Here is a 22,148-nt window from a genome sequence, read left to right as displayed (position 1 = left end):
AGAAGGATCTTCACTCGGACGAGCTCTAGAAAGGCCCCCTCCTTCCAGAGGAGTTACTTGGGTCGCCTCTCCCACGATGGCGAGACGCCTTAGAAGTAACGGGAGTATACACCCACATTGAACTCCACTGCACGTGACCTGCTGATGGATTTGGGTGGACGGAGGTGGCTGAGCGGATTTAAGAAATTGCCACGCCGTGAGATCAAATCAAATAATCTTTCGAGTAAATCGGTCATTTCTGAGTGACTTATAATATTTGGCAAAATATGGACCGTACTGTTTTTCGTCCACTATGCAACAGACGGAGTTTAGCTTCGGTTGGCCAGCTTTTCTTCCCCTTCAGTTCCGACGACGTACGTGCATATCGTCAAATCGAAACCGGAAGAAAAACGAAAATAAAGTCACTTTATCGGTACCGAGGCTCCCACAAGGCCAAGCGGGGAGGGGCGTGTGGCCCAGATTGTTGCCAGCTATCATAGAGTTGCGGTCGTGTCACTGTGGCTCTATGCGGTGAGTAGCAACGTCTTTAAAAACAACGGCGTTACTACGCCTCCTCTAAAAAAATTGAATCAACGCCGAGCCGCTTGCGAGTTCCCGAGATTCAGAGGTTAACGGGACCCGCACCCCGCAACTTGCATTTGCCTCTGAACGGGAAAGGGTTAACCAGGGTCGGTCGCCGGCTCGAACTGCATCACGCTTGCAATGGCACAGGGCAAGCGCGCTGGTCTTTGGGCCGTGTCACCGTCCCATGAACGTCGCTGGAACACACTGGGGCCAGCAGGGCCCGTGGGCCGAAGGACAGTAAATTACATTTTATTTTGTTTTGGCAGCAAAACAGACATCCACGTATTTTATTTCTTATTTATCACGTCGGTTTGAGATGCCGAATAGCGCAGTGTCTCTTTTTCGGTGTTTATTATTTCAGTTATTTTCTTCTCTTCACCGTTTTTTTTTAAATATATATTTCGTTATTTGATGTAACTTTTTTTCTCCCCCCACAATTGTGTTTACTCGCGAGAGCTGCTGATATTGCCGCCTTCATTTCTCACCGTTGCGACGAAAACAAATTGACGGCCGAAAGACGCAATTTTTACTGCGGCGACAAAAACACTTCTCACGCGTAAATCCACATTACCCCGGCGATTCTTAGAAACAAAACAAAAAAATAGGGTGCTTCGTAGCCACTGAAATCACATTTTAATTACATTTGTTGTTGTTTAAAGTGCCAATTTTGAAACTTTGCAGCGAAAGTCGGCGAGCGTGTGACCGTTGCAGGAGACATCCTTGGATGCTGACGCTCGTTTTTGTTCGGTGGTGCCAATAGATTATTTATTTCTGTGCCCGATTTAAAATATTACATCGTGTCAATTTGTCCCTTTGCCCGTCCGAGGACCCTTCACTGGTATTTAAAAAAAATAAAACTGCAAAATTTAAACTGCTAAATTCACGAAGAGACGAACCACGGCACTTTAACAACACCAGTGCCCAGGTCTGTTTCGCGTTTGCAGTCAAGAGCTGCCCGATTCGATTCGTTTTAAGTTATTGACATTTCATTGATTATCCTTTTGATTCACCAGTGAATCATCAGATAATTATAATTGTTCAATCTTGAAGCTTTCGTGACTGCAGGAATCCATACTCTTCGGTTATAAATCACGACGTTTCGATCGCAACACAAGCGGTCGTCCTCAGGCGGAACAAAAATTGTTGTTATGATTTCAACTTGGAACGTGCGCAGTGTCCATTCGCTCGCTCTAGAACAGAGGGAATCATTCGGAGGCGTGAGGAACCACAGACGGGCTGGATGGCAGCCAGGCGTTTTGAATCGACGCCAAAAATGCCCAAGCTCAGCAGTCCTCCATATATTAAGGCGTTATCGGCCGTGTGAGTGGAACCCTGAAAACCCGGCAAAAAAACCAAGCATGCGGTGAGCAAACACTCGATACCGCACGGACAGAACGGGTCGAGTCAAACGTTTTTTGCGGCACTGACTTCTCCCACTCGACGCCCACAATGCATTGTCACAGGGCGCCTCACAGATGGACACATTAAAAGCGCAGTTAACGTTACGATCAATACGCCCGTCGCGTGCGACGGCGTCGTCGCTGGCAGATTGGGCGCGCGTCCTGCAAGGCCGAACCTTTTAGTGCTGGTTTTTTGTTGTTGTTGATCAGCCGTGTTTTGGGCAAGCCTTTTGATGAGTGTGGCCCGGTCTTCAATGGGGCGACGGAACTTTCACGCTCAAATTGCGCTCATTTTGGATCGTATTTTTAAAAAACGTCCTCACGGCGCTAAAGCGTTCGCGCGTATTCAACCCTCAGCCGCAAAGCGTAATGAGAACAACTCGTCTGTAATGTGAAGGGAATCATTTTGCATGGTTACCTGTTGTTTTATTATTATTATTTGTTTCCTGCTGATACAGCAGCTCCTCTCGATTGCCAAACTGCTCAACACGAAGAAAAAGTAAATCCAAGCCTTTTTTGGGTCGGCAATTTAATCTTCCGTGCAAAATGTAGGTTAGCCTTCAGCTGCGATGCAGTCTGCTTAATGGCCTAGTCAATTAAGCATCTGAAATTATTTAAATTACACGGTCGTGTAGCTGTTTTTATGTTTGCTATTCTCCCAGTGTTTTCCTCCACTTTCGCCCCAGTTGTGCTTCGGAATCATTTTAATGAGACAAATCATCCACTCAGAACCCCAAGGTCAAGCACAAATGTATTTATATATATATACATCCTGTTATATTATCCTGAATTTGTTCAACTGGCATTGTGTCTTGAGACAAAGCAATTATTTGGCACGCTAGCAGAGTAGTGGATAAGCCCTTGTTTATAAATTCGGCCCGTGGAAAAATGTAAATATCACACAGGAAGCCATACATCTGTTGTTTTTGTTTTTCGAAAGGCGGCTTGACATGTCACCACATATTCACGCCGGAGGTGGCTGTACTTCTCCCACACTTGGCAAACTGAGATTCGTAAATGTTCGCAGGTGGCATTTCGCCAAATCAAGTGGCGGATCAAATTGAATGTGGCCAGAGTGGTCATCGGTGACCAGGAGCTGGACTTGTAGTTGACGGGCGGTAACGTATCGTCGACCGTCTAAGTGCTAAGGGGCCGTCCATAAATGACGTCACGCACCTAGGGGGGGGGGGGTGTCAGACATTTGTGACGATGTGTGACGAGGGGGGGGGTGGGTTAAGAAATTTGACGTCACAAAAAAATGCGCAACTTTAAATAAATATGAACAACACATTCCACTTAATGAAATAGACTTTTTAAGAAATGTTTTCTCCTACACCATCAGAGTGCATACGCCACATTAAATACGCACTACAATGACAATAGTTTAAAGCGATTTGAAGCATGTTTTATTTATTTAGGGAGGGGGGCAGAGCTTTGTGACGTCATATTTTAGGGGGAGGGTCTGACTTTTTGTGACGCCGTGTGACGAAGGGGGGGGGGTTCGTCAAAAATCATCCGAAACCGCGTGACGTCATTAATGGACGGCCCATAAACAGGTGGTCATTCCAGTCCCCCCCACCCGCATCCCCGCCCCCCACACTGCACACACACCAACTCACACCGAAACTAGCAACAACAATTAAAAACATCTTCTTGGTTCTTTCGGTAAAGTCACGTAGAAGAGAAATAATAAAATAATAAAAATAATAAAATAATATAATAAAAGATTTTATTATGTTTTATTTTTATTATTTTATTATTTCTCTTCTACGTGAATTTACCGAAAGCTTTAAATCGAAAATTAAAAACATTTTCTCGCAAAACACTTTGCCAGAGCAACTCGCCACAAATCCTCCGACTCTCTGGGATGTGACGCGGACATCGTTGTGCAGATTCAGAAGCGAGTCCGGGTTTGTGTGTTGAGGCTCCCGGATCAGTTTCGTTGTTTTTTTCCCGTCTGTGCGATTCTCGGAGAATTGTCTCGTGTGTTACGGCACCGCGTGTTGAACTTCTGTCGCACCGTACCTCGCCAACCGCGCTCATCGGAGGTGCTAGCTCAGAAGGCGACGCGGTGGCCACAGATCGAATCCCATCCTCGGCTTTCGTCGATAGCGCGTTGACATGTGAACAGGTCCTGGGGCAACGCACCCCGTTCAGCAACCCGCGCCGACCCAGCGTGGCGAAGTAGGCTCAACAGAATCTCCACGTGCAGCGCATTTGATACAAGGGTTGTAGAAGGTCTCTTTCGCGACGTACAGCGAGATTGTGTTTCGTAACTTTCCGCTGTCGAGTGTTTCGGCAACACTGCTGCCCGCTCACCTCGTTCACGATCCCCGTGCGCGCGGGCAGATGAGCGGTGGTGCAGCGGTTAGCGCGCTGCGTTGCGAACCCGGCGGCCCGAGTTCGATTACCCGCTCACGGCCAACACCAGTGACGATTATCTGAACCGGTCCTGGGCGTCCAACAGGGTCGACTCGGCCTCAAATAAGAACCTGGCGCGGTGTGATGGGGAGCGGTAGTGTAGCGGTTAGCGCGCTGCGCTATGAACCTGGCGACCCGGGTTCGATTCCCGCTCACGGCCAACACCAGTGACGATTATCTGAACCGGTCCTGGGCCTCCCCTAGGTCGACTCAGCCTTAAATGAGTACCTGGTGCGGTGTGTAAACATCGCCACTGGGGAGACAAAGTCGGTCGGGCGTGGTGCTGGCCACCCACCCCCTCGTGTACCGTTCCGGCCTTCATAGGTGCTCGCTAACAGCACTTGCCCCTACAGTCTATTAAGGCTATACGGGGGATCTTTGTTATCTTTGTACGTGCGCGTATGTGGGTGCGCGTTTGTGTGCGTGTGTGTGTGTGCGCGTGTGTGTGCGCGTGTGTGTGCGTGTGTGCGCGTGTGTGCGCGTGCGTGTGTGCGCGTGCGTGTGTGCGCGTGCGTGTGTTGTCGTGTGCGCATGTGCGTGCGCGTGTGTGTGTGTGCACGTGTGTGCGTACTTGCGTGTGTGTGCGTGTGTGTGTGTGCGTGTGTGCGCGTGTTGCCGTGTGCGCATATGCGTGCGCGTGTGTGTGTGTGCATGCGCGTGTGTGCGCGTGCGAGCAGGGCTGTCGTGTAGCTCCTCCTCCGCGGGAGCCGCCTCCGCCGCCGGCACCGCTGGGGCCTCCAAGCTCGCGGACGCGCCGGCGGCAGCGCGCAGCGACGGCGACGCCGCGAACTCGGCGGTCGCGGAGGGAGAGGACCACGGCCTCGCCGAGCCTCGCTCCTCCGGGGAGCAGCGCCTGGTGCGGTGACGCGCGGCTCCTCATTTATGGACGACCCCTATCAAGTCCGTGTTGCGATGCGCTGCCAAAGAATGTTTTTTTTTACAAAAGTTTGCAGCTTCTGCGAGTTAATTGTCAGCGGTAGTTTTTTTCTTTAATTATTTTTCACGCCAGCGCCTTTACATCGCGCGCCGTTCTGATTTGCGCTCCTTAATTGTTTCCACGACACCGCTGACGATTATCCGAACGTCTCCTGAGCCTCCCCTAGGTCGACTCAGCATTAACCGAGCGCCCGGTGCGTCATGGCAAACGTCGGCGATGGGGGGGGGGGCAAAAGTGGCCGGGCGTGGTGCTGCCCAGCCACCGGCCACGTGTACCATAATCGAACCTTCATCGATTGCTCGCTAACGGCACTTTTCCCACCCCACCCCGACCCCCCCAAAACAGGCTGCCGTGGGCGAACCTTTTTCCTTCGTATATTTTGTCCACGCTTGCATTTGCTAATCGTTACCCTCTTTTTGTTTTACATCTCCTCCTCACAGACGAACAGCCACACATGCGACCAGGATGGAATACAGTGACCGCTGCGATTCCGGGTAAACGGATCACGTCCGATTCATTGCATTCGTTAATGAATCACCGCGTATACGTTATAGTTCACCCCCCCCCACCCCCGCGCACGCGTGCAATGCATTTGTATGCACAGCTATGAACAGCAGAAGTGGCAGCTGAAGGCAAATGCCACATGGCCTCGTCGTGCCTGCCATGCCAATCAAAGTTTCCAGTTTCCTCCGCTGATCTAATAGGACGCGACTGGTACATTTTTGACACCTGTCGGCGGCGTTTCAACATTAAACGGCCATCGTAGACGGTGTAGGATTATGTGTTAAGGGCCCCGCGCTAAATGCTTGAAAGCTATCAATTCCGGTTCAGTGATTCTGCACTTGCTCTATTGCTATAGCACTATACCGCCTTCAGCTTTTATGAACGACCGGGTGTTTAATGTTAGCGATTTGTTTCATTATCTGGCTGTATAGCAAATGAAAAAATACAATTACTTTACTATGAAAGTTAAAAATGTGTGTTTTAATATTTGTGGGGTTGTTTTTAGCTAGCGCCCCTTTATATAACAAATGCTACAGGCCCCGCACTAGCTTAAGCCGGCACTGCACGTAGTGACATCTTCTACGGAGGCGCGGTGGGTGGCATGGAAAGTGAGGGGGGGAGGGGCGCAAGGAAGGGGGCAACCTCTACAGGGAGGGAGGGTCGGCTGATGGTTTGTGTCCAGCGAGTATGTGTCAATTAGACTCGCGCGCACACACACGTGTGATTGTGTGTGCACACGTGTGTGTGTGTGTGCGCACGTGTGTGGGGGGGGGGTGTAGCGGTTAGCGCGCTGCGTTTCCCCGGTGACCCGAGTTTGATTCCCACTCACGGTCCTGCGCCTCCCCTAGGTCGACTCGGCCTCAAATGAGTACTCGGTGCGGTGTGTAAACACTACCATGCCTGACCGCCTTTGTCTCCCCGGTGGTTGAGTTTACACACCGCACTAGATAGTCATTTGAGTTTTAAAGAAATTAGCTTTTCAATCCAGATTATTTAAAAGTGCATCGCTCCAGTGGCTTCCTAATATCGGAAGGAAGAGCGTTCCAGACGGCCGCGGAAGCGCATCTGAGAGCGCGCGATGCGGCGTCCGTCTTTGTTCGATCGGCAGCCAAAAAAGCCGCTGCTTAAAACGACGGTGCCGTCGTTACGTTTCTTAATCAACCTCTTACTCTGCGCTCAAAGGTGTTGTTTGTTTTGGGGGTCGTGCCACGGTCGTTGGGCAACATCGTCCGCAGTTTTCGCTGCGAGAAGCTCCGGCGCAGCCGTACGGCGAGCGCTAAAGCGGCCGGAGCGAACGGCCGCTGTGTCGTCTGCGATCGACAGTAAAAAAAAAGTGTCTCTCCCCGAGGTGAAACGGGAACGCGTTCTGACTGACTGCCGCTCGCTCGCGTGTCCAACTTATTTTTTCTTTTGTACTTCCCTTACAGATCCGCGCCCGAGGTTCACGATTTTCCGGCGCAAGACCTGGGGGGGTTGGGGGGGGGGGTTTGGGGGGCACGTCGCCAATGGAAAACGTCGATTACTCGGCGCAAAATACCACCACGTGACTAGGCCCCAATAGAAAAAAGCAGACATTGACGTAAAAAAATAAGATGAACTACAGCAGCAACAAGATACACGAATAAAACAAAGATTTTTTTTGAGTCGTAAAAACAATAACTTGATAGAATTACTTTCTTACAGAAGGAGGCACAGTTTTTTTTTATTACATTCTAAATTGTTTTTCTTACGGTTTTGACAACTGTAGTCTCAACATTGTGTGTGTGTGTGTGATGTCTTTAGAATTGTGTTAACATTTCCACGGGTTATTTTCTTCATTCCAGGCGCCACAAAGCTCTATCCACATCCTTTAGCCTTTTTTTTTTAAGGGAATAATAATTCTTCACCTCCGTACGCAACACTTTTTACACCGGCCACACCCGAACCACACCAGCACGAGGCAACCAACACATTGAAATGCCAGCCTCACAAAAGAGACATCTGCAATCTGGTTCGGTGGCCAAGCAGGGCCAGGGGCGGGGCTAATGACGTGTGCAAGTGCGTGAGACGTCAGTCAAGTACAACTCAGAATTAATAAAGGTTTTGCTTTCTTTCTTTGGGGGTAGGGTGGGGGGTTAGATCACGTAAATATAAATCCGTGTCGTTAAACCCGCCACCACTCGTGCACACATTTACAACAATTGTAAATGTTTTGGAGTAACAGTCCTCAAGCACGCCTGTGGTGCTGGAGTAGCAAATAATTGGCACGTTTTTGTTTATGTGACAAACCTTACTAATTGGCTGTGTGGTCGGGTGGTGGCGGTTTTAATGACACATGTTATTTTTAAAGTACCTAACCCAAAAAAAAAACACTTTATTATGAATAATATTGCTCGCCAAAGCCCTACTACTACTACGTTCTAAACAACACGGAAAGGCGTCGAGTGCCCGTTCAACGCACGTGTTCTCTGCGGCATGGCTCGGCTTCTGCAGTGGAAAAAAATAATTATGCCTGTGCCAGGCTAGTTTGCCAAAGGGCCCTGGAATGGCTCGGTTGTGCAGTGGAAAAGAACATGCTGGCAGCACCAAACTCACTTGGCAGTGTCCTGGCATGGCTCGGTTGTGCAGTGGAAAAACCATGCTGGCTGCACCAGGCTAGTTTGGCAGGGACCCTGGCATGGCTCGGATATGCAGTGGAAAAATATGGTATTAGTTGGGTTTCATTCATGACTATGTGCGACTTGTGTGTGTGTGTGCTGTATTTGAAACATACCCACCACGTATTTATAACCTTTCATAACGACGATGATATAAACAACTTATAATAAAAACAAACGTGAACAATAAAACACGAGTGATTTTGATTGCGTTTTTATTTGGTATTTTGACACGGGAGTGTGCGTTTCATTAAGTGTGTACTTTTTTTTTTGGTGGGGGGGGGTGGCAGCAATTTGTGAACACACACAAGTACATCGTCTGAGCTAAAACGATTACATTTCAGTTTTCAGTGTGAGGGCAAAGAGTCGGTGGTGAAGCGGTTAGCCCAAGACGTTTTGAAGCGAGTGACCCGAGTTTGATTCCCGTCCACGGTTACCATCAGTGGCGAAGTGAAATGTGAATCAGAACCATCCCTCGCCCTCCCCCCCCAACTTTTCACCAATCCGCATTGACCAGGCGTGGTGAAGTATGGTCAAATAACCCACATAACAGACATGCCGTGGATAGGCCATTGGATTAATCAAGGGCTGTGCATTTCTCATTTTCATTTGTTTATTTAAGCTCAGATTATTGTAAAAATTACGAACGATGTGTCAATCAATTAAAATACACACTTTTTTATTTCATATATTCCCCCCAACCACACACAATTAAATTTACAATTTTTCTGGCGTAGAAAAACACCGCACAGATGGGCGCAGCAAAATCGCGCGCCTGCAACAAAAAAACGATCTTCCATATTTACAACTTGCCTTATAATTAAAATGGAACCTTGATTTGAAGCTTTCGTGACTGCAGGAATCCATACTCTTTGGTTTGTTCGGTAAAGTCACGTACGTATGAAGCTGGTAGGAACGTTGGGTTGCTCTGTCAATGTCCAGGGTCAACGGCGGCGTGGTGTATTCCGCAAATATGCCCGACTGTGAGGGCGGGCACAAGCCGGCGTGAGTAGGTTAAACGTTGAGTTTTATAAGGGCACCACGAGGTGACCAGCCCCTCCCCACTCAACCCCACCCCTCCCACCGCCCTCCCCACCCAGCCCCTCCCCATCCTCCCCACCCGGCCCCACCCTCCCCACCCAGCCCCTCCCCACCCTCCCCACCCAGCCCCTCCCTGCACGACGGACGGACGGACACAATAATCCCCTGTGGGCTGGTGTAACCAGGAGGTTCCTACCAGTAAAATATATATTTTTTAATACCTACGTGGCTTTACCGAAAGAACCAAAGAGAATAATACGGAACCCTTTTTTGCCAGTATCAAAGTATTAAAACTAAGAATAGGTTTTACCCTTTCTGGCAATAAAACTGGTGTTCAGATGTTCAAACACCAAACATCTGAATACCTCTTCTTGGTTCTTTCGGTAAAGTCACGTAGAAGGGAAGTAATAAAATAATAAAAATAAAACATAAAACAATTTGTGAGAATTGTTTTATTATGTTTTATTTTTATTATTTTATTACTTCCCTTCTACGTGACTTTACCGAAAGAACCAAGAAGATGAATCCCTGCAGTCACGAAAGCTTTAAATCGAAATCTGAATACCTGTTTTATTGCTAGAAAGAGTAAAAACCGATGATTTTTCATACTTTGATACTTGCAAAAAATGTCTAATTTTGGAGCTGCTCACCTCGAGTTATAAATGTCCTGATAGTGCATTGTCTTTGGGGCCGTCCATAAATGACGTCACGCACCTAGGGGGGGGGCGGGTCAGATATTTGTGACGATGTGTGACGAGGGGGGGGGGGATTGAGAAATGTGACGTCACATCAAAATGCGCAACTTTAAATGAATATAGACAACACGTTCTACTTAAATAAATAGACTTTTTAATAAATGTTTTCTCCTACAACATCAGAGTGCAGCGCCACATTAAATACGCACTACAATGACAATAGTTTAAAACCGATTTGAAGCATTTTTATATTTTGTGGGGGTGGGCAGAGCTTTGTGACGTCATATTTGAGGGGGGGTCTGATTTTTTGTGACCCCGTGTGACGAGGGGGGGGGGGGTAAAAAATCGTCCAAAATCGCGTGACGTCATTTATGGACGGCCCCTTTGTACTGTTCGCCTCTCTCATCTGACACTAGTGTCCTAGAGAAAGCCGCCTCTGGTGTAGACCAATCAGTTTGAAAGACAATGGCAGCTATTATGAGACAATGTTTGTTTGCATGCATGTTCACCACAACGACCGTGTGTCATTAACGGCACACTTGATTCCTTGCTAAATGTTTCTATTTGGTGTTTGAACAGCTGTTTTATCGGCAGAAAGGGTAAACCCTATTCTCATTTTCGCCTTGTAATTAATTTACGCGCGGCCCACTCGAAGCACCACAATTTCACGCAATATATATATTTTTTTTTATGAAATCACGACTCTCTAAATCGTAACAATTCATCAAACACCATTGCTATAAAATATCCCCACGTATAGTATTCACAGACTGTTTGGGGCTATTGCTGCTGTTAGCGAGCACCTATAAAGGCCGGCACAGCACACGAGGGGGTGGGTGGCCATCACCACGCGATGTTTACACACCGCAACCAGGTACTTATTTTGAGGCTGAGTCGACCTAGGGGAGGCCCGGGACCGATTCAGATAATCGTCACTGGTGGTTATTGGCCGCTGAGCGGGAATCGAACTCGGGTGGCCGGGTTCATAGCGCAGCGCGCTAACTGCTACACCACCGCTCCCCACATACATAGCGAATAGCGTTACGTGCGAGGCAAATGGGGCACGGCCTTTAATTCAAGGCCGTAGCCATGGAGTCAACATTGGGGGGGACCGAATCTTCCAGAAGGTGTGGGGGTCCAACCTCAGAAAAAAAATATCTAAATTTGAAAACGAATTTCCTGCCTAAAATATAAAAAAATCACCAACACATGGGATGGACTTTTATTTATTTTTTACAATAATGTCTAATAGTGTATTGTATTACATTGCTCTGTTTTTTTCTTTTTTACCTTTTATTTTTTCATTATATGTAATGGCAGAGATTAGGGATGAATAAAGTACAACCATAACAATCAATTAAACAAAATCTATTTTATAGCAACATATTTGGGGGGACATTTTGAGCATATTTGAATCTATTATAATTACGGCCTTGGTTTAATTACCCAATTTGCCATGTGCCTTTTTTGTTTTAATTACCGACGCGCATTTTTTAATTCGCGTCCCTCCCTGCGGAGAGGGGGAGGGGGCAGAAGTGGGCGGGGTAAAGGAAGGGGGTGGGGGAGAAGTGGGCGGGGTAGGGGGTGGTGGTGGGGTGGGGGAGAAGTGGGTGGGGGAAGAGGAGGGGGTGTGGTTGGGGAGAAGTGGGCGGGGTAAAGGAAGGGGGTGGGGGAGAAGTGGGCGGGGTAGGGGGTGGGTGGGGGGAGAAGTGGGTGGGGGAAGAGGAGGGGGTGTGGTTGGGGAGAAGTGGGCGGGGTAAAGGAAGGGGGTGGGGGAGAAGTGGGCGGGGTAGGGGGTGGGTGGGGGGAGAAGTGGGTGGGGGAAGAGGAGGGGGTGTGGTTGGGGAGAAGTGGGCGGGGTAAAGAGAGGGGGTGGGGTGGGGGGAGAAGTGGGCGGGGTTAGGGGTGGTGGTGGGGTGGGGGGTTCCGTTACTCGCAACAAATCGGAAAACACGACAATGATTGTGGGGGCGGGGTGGGGTAAAGTCGCGCATCCCTCCCTCCCCCCACGTGTGCCGCTGAACGGGAGGTAATGGGCGGGGCTGACGTCGTCCACATCGTCACCGGCGTCACGCCGGGGCGAGCGGTTGGGGGTTTCCTGCCTTCGGAGGCGAGCCACCGGGGGCTTTTTGGATTGCACGCTTTCTTTAAACTCACTCTGTTGTTGTTGTATCCTCAAATCTTGTAACTCAATTTTAACCCACTTCCCAATGTGGTATTGACTGCAAACTTGGTATACTTATGTCATACTGATGACAATACTATATTCTATCATAAAACATTTTTTTGTTAACATTATTTTGTATATGTTATGTTTCGGCTTGGGTCTAGTTGTCCACGCTCAAATAACGTTGGCTGTAGATCACCACGGTCTCTTACGTTATGGCAAGCTTCGGGGCCACTTCCTGGAGTCGTGGAGTTCTGCCATTACTAGTACATTTCATAAAAGCGTGTTAAAAAAAAAGTTTTTTTTACATTATTTATTTTAAAGGAGCCCAAGTAAATTCTACAAAATTCTGGATCTCAATTTTTTTTTTATCGAATAATCAACTTCATTGACTAATCGTCCCAGGCTTACGGTACTATTGTTTACCCTTTGCCAATCCACTGCTAGATGAATGTCTCCTCGCGCCGTGTGGGTCATGTCAGTGGTGCCTCGTGGCTGGCGAGGCCTCCGATCCGTCGGGCACGTTGCAGTTGCACCGCCTGCACACTCACAGCCATGCCACTGGGTCGTGGGGGGCGTGTTTGACCATACTTCACCACGGTGGGTAAAGAAAGCAAAGGGGGAGGAGCCCAGGACAAGTTCAAATATCACCGATGGTAGCCGTGGCCAGGAATCGAACTCGGATCACGCGGTTCGTGGCACAGTTCGTTCCACCGCTGCACCACCGCTCCCAAACAGAACATCCGTTAATTGAGTTAACTCAAGTAAACACAAAAGCGGAAAACTTCTGCGATGAAGCAAACATATTCCTGGTTCTTTCGGCAAAATCACGTGACGTTACCGATAGAAACAAGAATTCCTGCACTCACGAAAGTTTTAAGTCTAAAAATGAAGCAAACACTCTCTTCTTCGTTACCTCCCGAAATATTTTACTGAAAAAAGAAATGCATCGCCACAGACGTCAAAGCGAGCAAGGGGTTGAGGCATGGTCGGGATGCCGTCCCGTGGCTTCATTACAGCTCCCCTCCTGCTGCGTCGCCTTGTCAGCTCGCTTGAAGCTAAGCAGCATCGGGCTTGGCTCGCACGCGGATGGGTGACAACTAACGAAATGAGGTCTCCGTGGGTGGCTGCTCTCGGATGTTGCCTAGTAGGAGGGCCTCTTCCGCGCGTAGGTTTCACAACTTCCCCCCCCCCCCCACTTCGTTATGCAAACGAAGCTGTCTGTCTTTGACGATGCATCCAGAATCCCGCGGGCACTTTTCCTAAGCTGCGCGCAGCGAGCAAACACGAGGACGACAAATCGTGCCCGCGTGCATGGCTTCTTAGCGCAGGGTGCGTTCACGGATAATTTGTACCGGGAGCAAGAGCAGAGCCTCAACATTCTGGCGAATTGCCCGATGATGCTGGGTGCAATTACCAGCGAAACGTCGTCATCAAAAATTTAAAATGTTGTGGTTTCACGCTTCAACTCACTGGTGGGCTAAAGTAGTGAACTATTTGTCTTTTGTCAACGTGACACTTTTTTTGCTGATTGGCCGTGTCGGGTGGTGGAGGGTTACGACACATTTATAAATAACGCGATCTAACCCAAAAACTTTATTATGAATAATATTGGTCGCGAAAGCCTCCGTGTTAAACTGGAAAATTTGTATTTCATCGCCGGGGGATTCTTTATCCATCAGTGGATTGATCGTGGAGGGTTACGATGATCTAAACCATCGTTGGCGATGTCTGATTATTATATATTTTTAAGTACGAAAAATCATACGCACGCATGGATCCTGTTACACTTTGCGGACACGCCTTTTGTATTTCATTGGCGATGGTAACGGTCGCGCCAGGCGCAGGAAGAAATACATTTTGTGAAAGGCAACGGTGGTTGTCCTATCTAATTTATATTTATATCACCCATGGCGCTTGACACGGCTTGCAAAACGGTGACAGCATTACATGATGTAGTAGGCCAGGGGCGTGCTACAAGAATTGAGGAATGAGTGACAGCGATACTTAGGGATCACGAAAGGGTATGAGATGGACTGGAAGGAGTGGAGGGACGAGGGGAGGGATGAGAATGGGCGATAGAGAAGGGGGCTTCACGGTGGCAAGATGTTAACAACTTCGCCCGGTATACAGGAGGTCGTGGGTTCGATCCTGACTTTGATTCGAATCTGCGTGTTCTCCCCGTGGTCGCGTGGATTTTGGTATCCGGGTTGTCCGATTGTTCCCTCCGCATTCAGAGACACGCGTTCTGAGTATTTGGTTGCTAAAAATGTCCACGTGATAAGCCACTTCGTTGGGCTATCATTTGTGGCCAGGTGGCTTCTGAAAATAGAGCTACATAGCTCAGTGGGCCTTACCCGGTAAAATAAAAAAAATTGTTTAGTTCGTAGCTTAGGTCATCTTTAAGATAGTGACGGAAGGAATGTGGAATTCCCATCACCGGCTCGGGGGCAGTGAAGGGGCGATGAGCATCGCCTCTTGCGCTCATCTGTGCAGGAAGAAATCACTTCTAGACCTCTCGCCGCTCTCACTGTGATTCTGCCGTTCCACAGAGAGAGAGAGAACGTCCCGATGCGTTCACGGCGACTCGCTCCACCGCGTCTCCCCTCGAGTCTCGCCAGGTGTCTCCTGGCGTCACCGCTTTCGCCGGCTCGTGAATAATTCACAAACCGCCCCGGGGAGAGATCTACCCCGGGCCGCGGGGACCCAGGCACGTGCCCCCTCGACCACGAGACGTATGCGCCCCAGCGGGGCGATGCGTCGTAAATACGTTTCAAATAAATTCAATAATTTACTAACCCCAACGGGCGCGCGACGCGCCACGTGTCACCCTCATTCATTTGCGCCGGTTGTCTGCTCCCCCCTCCCCTACCCGGTCCCCTCCCTCCCCTCCACCCCCACCCCCTCCTTTGCCTCTACCCCCCCCCTTTCCTCCACTCCCACCCCCCTTCCTCCCCTCCACCTCTCTATTTTCTTTTCTACACAGCCAGATAATACGATAAATCGCTAACTTTAAACACCCAGTCGTTCATAAAAGTTGAAGGCGGTATAGTACTACAGTAATAGAGCAAGTGCAGAAACACTGAACCGGAATTGATAGCTTGAAAGGATTTAAGGCGGGGCCCTTGAAAGTGCGGGGCCCGTAGCATATGCAGCTGCTACATGCAGCTGCCACACATGCAGCTGCTACACATGCAGCTGCTACATGCAGCTGCTACACATGCAGCTGCTACACATGCAGCTGTTACATATGTAGGCGTTTCATCGCCGCACGACGGCATCTGCGCAAATGCGATCGCCGCTCGTCACGACCCCGTGTTTGTCGTGCAAATAACTCGCCCAGATGTGGACAAAGTCGAACGGTGGTCTGTGACTGAGCAATCTCGTGGAGGGCAGCGAGGGGTTTTTATTTCGTCTGCGAGACTCCCTTCCCCGTGACCGCCGAGGTGTCATCATCCTCCTGACTCGACAGGAGGATTGCAGCACAGCAACATTGTGGAGCCCCCCCCCCCCCCACCATCGGTTCCGTCAGAATTGGGGATAGCGCGTTTCCCCCTTGCACGCGTGAGTTTTTTCCGCACGTTGGACCGATGAACGCCTTAATATAGAAGACCGCAGAGCTCGGGAAATTGTTGGCTTCTGCCACTAGGGAGATGAAGGCGGCCGGATGTGGTGTTGGCCTCCCACCCCCTCGTGTGCCGTGCCGGCCTTCATAGGTGCCCGCTAACAGCACTTGCCCCTACAGTCTGTTCAGGCTATACGGGAGGTCTTTGGATTTTTTTCTTGGGGGGGAGGGGGGTGTTGTTGGCCATACTTCACCACTCTGGTCAGTACGGGGTAGCACGCTAGTGAGTGCAGGCAGATGTGAATGTGGGTGCTCGGAAAACCGGATGAGATATCGCTCGCCACTGACGATAGCCGTCGTCGGCGATTTAAAAAAGAAACACCACTCGCTTTGAGTTCATCGCGGCAAAAAAAAAATCGCGAAACCGCTGCGCCTCCGCTCCAAACCCATAACTAAAGTACTCCATTATTAATACAGAGTAACCCATAGCAACACTGCCCAATCCTTCCCTCCCAATCTCACTCTGGAACCCACGCGAGAGGACATCAATTTGCCACCACACCAGAACGGTGTCACGGCAAAAACATTTTTTTTAATAAAAAAAATAAATTCGGCACCGACCGGCTGTCGCAGCAAATCGGGAAGACCCATTAGACCGGGGCACGATGTGTCCGCCTCCACAACCAGGACCCCGTGCACCGGCTTATTGGACGCCTGCAACTAAAACGGCGTCGCCCGGTGATGAGGAATGGATGAAGAAAAGGCTGCCCCCCCCACCACCACCACCACCCACGCCACCATTTACCTCGTGCGCGGCGGGCGACTCTTAATGGGGTTGGCCAATCAGCCCGACTGGGCGCGCGCTCACGTGCCGCGTGTTCTCATGAATCAAAGTGGCGGCTGCCCCCCTACCCCCCAGCCCCCCTCAAGTGGAGAGAGACAGAGAGAGCGAGAGAGCGCGCGCGGTGGGCAAGGATCGCCGGGGAGATAGCACGGCGTGATTTGACCCCGCACCGGCCATCGATCATTCCTGGACGCTCGTCCGATTTGAAACGTGCCCTCCATTCTCTCCCCTCCCCTCTAACCAATACTCCCTCCCCTAGCCCCCCCCCCCTCCTTGCTTCCCCCACTGTGACCACCGATGGCTACATACGGTGCGAAAGAAGTTCAACGTGCATACATGTCGCCACCGTCTCGCCTCCCTTTGCTGAATCGTATTTGTCGCGTGCAATGATTGCTCCCTCGCTTCCCCGCTATTCGATGATGAATTGTAGACATTTATTAGGGGATGGGGAGGAAAGTAACGATTTGATGAAAATAATGGATGCTTATTTATACGACACAACGCAGCAATTTGCATCGGTATGGCGTCTTAACGCTGGGGCTTCACATCTTTTACTCGATATTTGTTTCTTGCGAGTCACTGTTCAAAGAGACCGGAGCGCAAGGCGACTCCGTGTCTGGTCAGTAGCCACGGGCATACACAGAGAGAGAGAGTGAAGAATGGTGTTGGGCCGTCTTGCTTGACCTACAGGGCACTGAACGGGTTAGCCCCAGCAATATTCGCAGGAACTGATCCATCTTTATACCCCGACGAGGTGTCAAGAGATCTCGGGATCGCCGTCTTCCAAGGACTCAGAGGTCAAGCCTCTCCTCCCGGAGTGATCGAGATTTTGCCAGTGAAGCTCTCAAACTTTGGAACAACACTTTGCATTTTGCTAATAAGACAATCGGAGTCGTTAGATATCGTTAAGCATGTCTTGTGGGTGGGTGATCGGGCTTTTGCCGGTGCAGCTCCGAGGCTTTGGAACAACGTTGTGCCTTTCGCTAATAAGCCAGAGTCGTTAGGAAGAGTTAAGTCTGTCTTGAAACTCACTTCTCTAACCAGGCCATTACCCCCTGCTGCCTAGCAAAGACCGTGTGCCCTGCAATTCTGATCATTTCCTGGCTCCCCATACACAAATGTGCATCATTATAATAACAACAACATTGTTATTAAATGCGACTACATGTCAAGACGCCGCACGGAAACAGTGGCAATGTTTTTCGCAACGGGTGCGTGTGTATGTGCGTCGAAATTATTTCGCACCGTCAGTAAGTCATTCATCTGTCATCTCAGACAGTCGACCCGTGGCACCTGGGTCTGCCCCGTGACCTCCTGCCGACGGGCGTTCGACACTTCACGTGGCCTCAACGTGCACCTAGCCTGGCACAAGCGTAGTGGTGACGTCACCGCCACTTAGTGGCGAATGGCGGTTGTTGTGTTGTTTCGCACCGTACGTAGCCCAAACGTGCCGATTGGAGGTGCGAGTGAGGCGGTACATATATATTGTCATGACAAGAAAATTTCGTGAAAAGTTTTCGGTTAAAGTTTCGTGGAAGACAATTTTTTTCACGGACCGGGGGTGGGGGGGGTTCATCGTTTGGGTCTTTCTCCCTTTTCAAAGAAGCTCACCAGCGACGTTTATTTTTTACTCATTTTGGCTAGGGGTCAACCTGTGGGCTTACCAAAACTGTGACTGCTTACACATCAGAGTGCAGCGCCACATTAATTACGCACTACAATGACAATAGTTTAAAGCGATTTGAAGCATGCTTGATTTTTGGGGGGGAGGGGGGGGGGGCAGAGCTTTGTGACGTCATATTTGAGGGGGCTCTGACTTTTTTTGACGCCGTATGACGAAGGGGGGGGGGGGGTAAAAAATCGTCCAAAATCGCGTGACGTCATTTATGGACGGCCCCTAACGTGTATGCCCAGACATCAAGGTGATTATATTCGACTGCGGCGTCCATAGAGGTACAAGCCATTCATTCAAGACATTTGATTTCTATTCGTGTGAATTACACGGTTGAAACGTAATATTCCTTTGCATCACAATAATCATCATCATCTGTGATCGATCCAGTACTGAATAAAAGCCTCCTACGCAGTCTGTGTTAATTCCGTGGTCATACGACGCAACTATCGATCCAGCTCCGACACCCACAAGCCGGTCCCGTCTCAACGGTGTGGACATAACTTGTATTCTCAGGTGAGACATTTGCGCGTGTGTTGGATTTCTTTAGCATCGCACGAAGCTAACCGCGCTAATCGGAGGTACGGGTGAAGGACAACAAACTGAGCACAAAAAGGCAGCTCTAAAGAAATGAGTTTGTCAATCTTGATGTTAAAAGTGCACAGCTCCCAGTGGCTTCTTGGTATCGGAAGGAAGAGCGTTCCAGACGGCCGCGGAAGCGCATCTGAAGCGCGAGATGTTGCACCTTTGCCTGCGATTCAGTCCTCAGTCTCGTCCGTTGGCCCTTCTGTCTTGCTTGCAGAGTCCAACCTGCGTTTCGTAACTAAACAAACGACTCAACTCAAGTAACTCTAAAACTAAAATTAACCAAACAAACAACCCGTGTTTTTCATAGCTAAACACGCGATGTGCTGCTGCTGCGTTGGCAGTGGTGCAGAAGCACAATAAACAAACACACAACTCCACATTTGTAAACAACACCAAGGCCTTAAAAAGAAAACAACACTAGACGATTGTTTTCTATACATAAGTAATGTCCCTTTTCTTCAATGCACGCGGAAATGAGTCACTTCGCGAGACAATGAGACTCTCTTCAATAAGATTGCACACTGTCACGTGGTGTGGCCTTCACAAAAATCATATAATCGGCGACGTTTCGGGCAATAACCCTTCTTCACAGCACCAGGGCTATTGTTATGAAAAGGGCCATATACTGTATGCATTCTTTCAAGGCCACACATGGTGCTTCTGACAAACATTTAGAGTTGCATGTACCCTACGCTGAACTTCGTTCACACCATACGTATCCAACCGTGCTCACCGGGGCCGCTTCGAACGTCAATTGCGGCGAGCCCTTTATTTTTTGCGTGCCGCAGTGTGGCGCCAAGTGGATTCGCACATCGCGGGACACGTCCATCCAGCCGCGTCGATTGACCACGGCCGACAACGGTGACCCGCACCAAATTTAACGGGTCATTGCCGCCGTCGGAATGATTGAAAATTTGCTTGCGGAAGAAAATTTACCACAACCACAACAGTAGCAGCAGCAGCAACACCCGCGCCGGCGAAATGTATACGCCGTCGCATGTTTATTAATTCGTTTGTCACGCCGCATTGCCGGCGCATCGTGTTTATATGCAAGCTCTGCAGCACGGCTCGCCACGAGGCAGATGTTCTCAAACTGCCTTTATTAAATGTTGCAGTTTTTTTGTTGTTGCATTTTCTGGGGTTTTATTTATGCTCCACTATGCTCGTCCACCCACTCACATTGCACGCCCCCCGCAGCCCCCCCCACCCACCCACCCCCACCGCCAAATAACATAAACAATAAAAATTCTCAATTCTAAGAATTTGCATCCGCCCCTGCAGCTTACAGCCCCGACAATATTGAGTCTCTGCGTGGGGCTGTGTCTGATGAAATTGCATTTGTGGGTGGGCATGCAACTCAATTAGCGTCAGGATGGGTTTTTTAGCGCTGACTGTGTGTGTATGTGTGCGCGCGTGTTTCTTCCCGTCTGTCCACAAAGCGTCTTTACACTTTGCATCGCTGGCCATGGAGCAAAGGCGGTCAACCGGCATTGCGCGCTATCAGAGACACTTCTGCGGCCGTCTGGAACGCTCTTGCTTTCGATATTAAGAAGCCACTGGAGCTATGCACTTTGAAATCATCATCATCTCGATTGAAAACTCGTTTCTTTAGAACTGTTTTTTGTGTTCAGTTTGTTGTCTTCCCCCCCGCCCCGCACCTCGGATTAGAGTGGTTGGCTACGTACGGTGCGAAAGAAGTTCAACATCCAAAACAACTTCTTGGTTCTTTCGGTAAAGTCACGTAGAAGGGAAGTAATAAAACAATAAAAATAAAACATAACAAGATAATTCTCACGACGTTTCAGACGCTATCGCCTCGACAGACCTGGTTTTCACCTGAGGACGGCTGCTTGCGTTGTGGCCGAAACGTCGTGAGAATTATTTTGTTGTTTTATTTTTATTATTTTATTACTTCCCTTCTACGTGACTTTACCGAAAGAACCAAGAAGATGAATCCCTGCAGTCACGAAAGCTTTAAATCGAAATCCAAAACAACATTCAGACTTTCTGTTGTTTTTATGTGTTACTTATTTCTCCAAATGACATGGCAAGAGTTTATAAAATATAAAAATCCACGCGGATCTCTCGCCAGCTAGCGGCGAACTACCTTGTGTCACAAAACGACCCCAGAAGACGACGTTAGGGCCGTCCATAAATAACGTCACGCGATTTTTGACGATTTTTTACCCCCTCGTCACACGGCGTCACAAAAAGTCAGACCCCCCCCTCAAATATGACGTCACAAAACTCTGCCCCCCCCCCCCCGCCCCCCCAAAAAATAAAACATGCATCAAATCGCTTTAAACTATTGTCATTGTAGTGCGTATTTAATGTGGCGCAGCACTTTGATGTTGTAGGAGAAAACATTTATTAAAAAGTCCATTCAATTAAGTAGAACGTGTTGTCAAGATTTATTTAAAGTTGCGCATTTTGATGTGAAGTCACATTTCTCACCCCCCCCCCCCTCGTCACACATCGTCACAAATGTCTGACCCCCCCCCCCCTTAGGTGCGTGACGTCATTTATAGACGGCCCCTTACCAAAAATATATTTCTGAATTCCCTTCACCGCATTCCTCCGGATTTGGATGGGGGACATTGCCTTGCGGTAGCACTTGCTGCAGAGGTTCAGGGTTCGAATTCCAGCGACTGCCCTGATTATTCCTGCGCGTGCAGTGACCATTGTCATACTACGTGGCGCAGTGTGCTGGCGTTAGGGTCCACAACGTTTTAAAATTACTCGATTGGGATTACAAACAGCCGGAAAGTTAGAGCCGCGCCCCAAACCCGTTTCTGGTGTCAATAAAGTTATGAAAAATCTGGTCGCATGCAACTAAAAAATCACGAAGATCTCCCATATAGTCTCAACAGACTGTTGGGGTATTAATTCTCGATTTGAAGCTTTCGTGACTGCAAGGATTCATAACTCTTAGGCTTTTTCGGTAAAGTCACGTAGGTAAAAAATAAAAATAAGATTAATAGAAGTAATAATAGAAATAAAATTGTAAATAAAATAATAATCACATAAATAAATTAATAATAGCGGCTTGTGTTGCCTCCGAAACGTCGTGATTTATTATTTTATTTCTATTATTATTTCTATTATTTTAATTTT

General features: G+C 49.0%; 1 protein-coding gene across 1 annotated transcript in view; it reads left to right on the top strand.

The window, feature by feature from the left end:
• LOC144732312 (RNA-binding Raly-like protein) overlaps positions 1-8,654 on the top strand; it is a 97,111-nt gene extending 88,457 nt beyond the window's left edge. The window contains exons 7-9 of the mRNA XM_078613782.1: positions 5,063-5,241; positions 5,763-5,816; positions 7,254-8,654. Coding sequence (XP_078469908.1) covers positions 5,063-5,241; positions 5,763-5,801 — 218 coding nt within the window. The 3' untranslated portion in view covers positions 5,802-5,816; positions 7,254-8,654. The remainder of the gene's footprint in view (positions 1-5,062; positions 5,242-5,762; positions 5,817-7,253) is intronic.
• Positions 8,655-22,148: the final 13,494 nt, after the last annotated feature.

Source organism: Lampetra planeri, chromosome 42 (assembly GCF_965212315.1).
Source record: "Lampetra planeri chromosome 42, kcLamPlan1.2.h2, whole genome shotgun sequence".
Lineage (NCBI taxonomy): Eukaryota > Metazoa > Chordata > Hyperoartia > Petromyzontiformes > Petromyzontidae > Lampetra > Lampetra planeri.
Note: the sequence above shows the minus strand (reverse complement) of the source record. Positions and strands in the feature narration are given on the sequence as shown.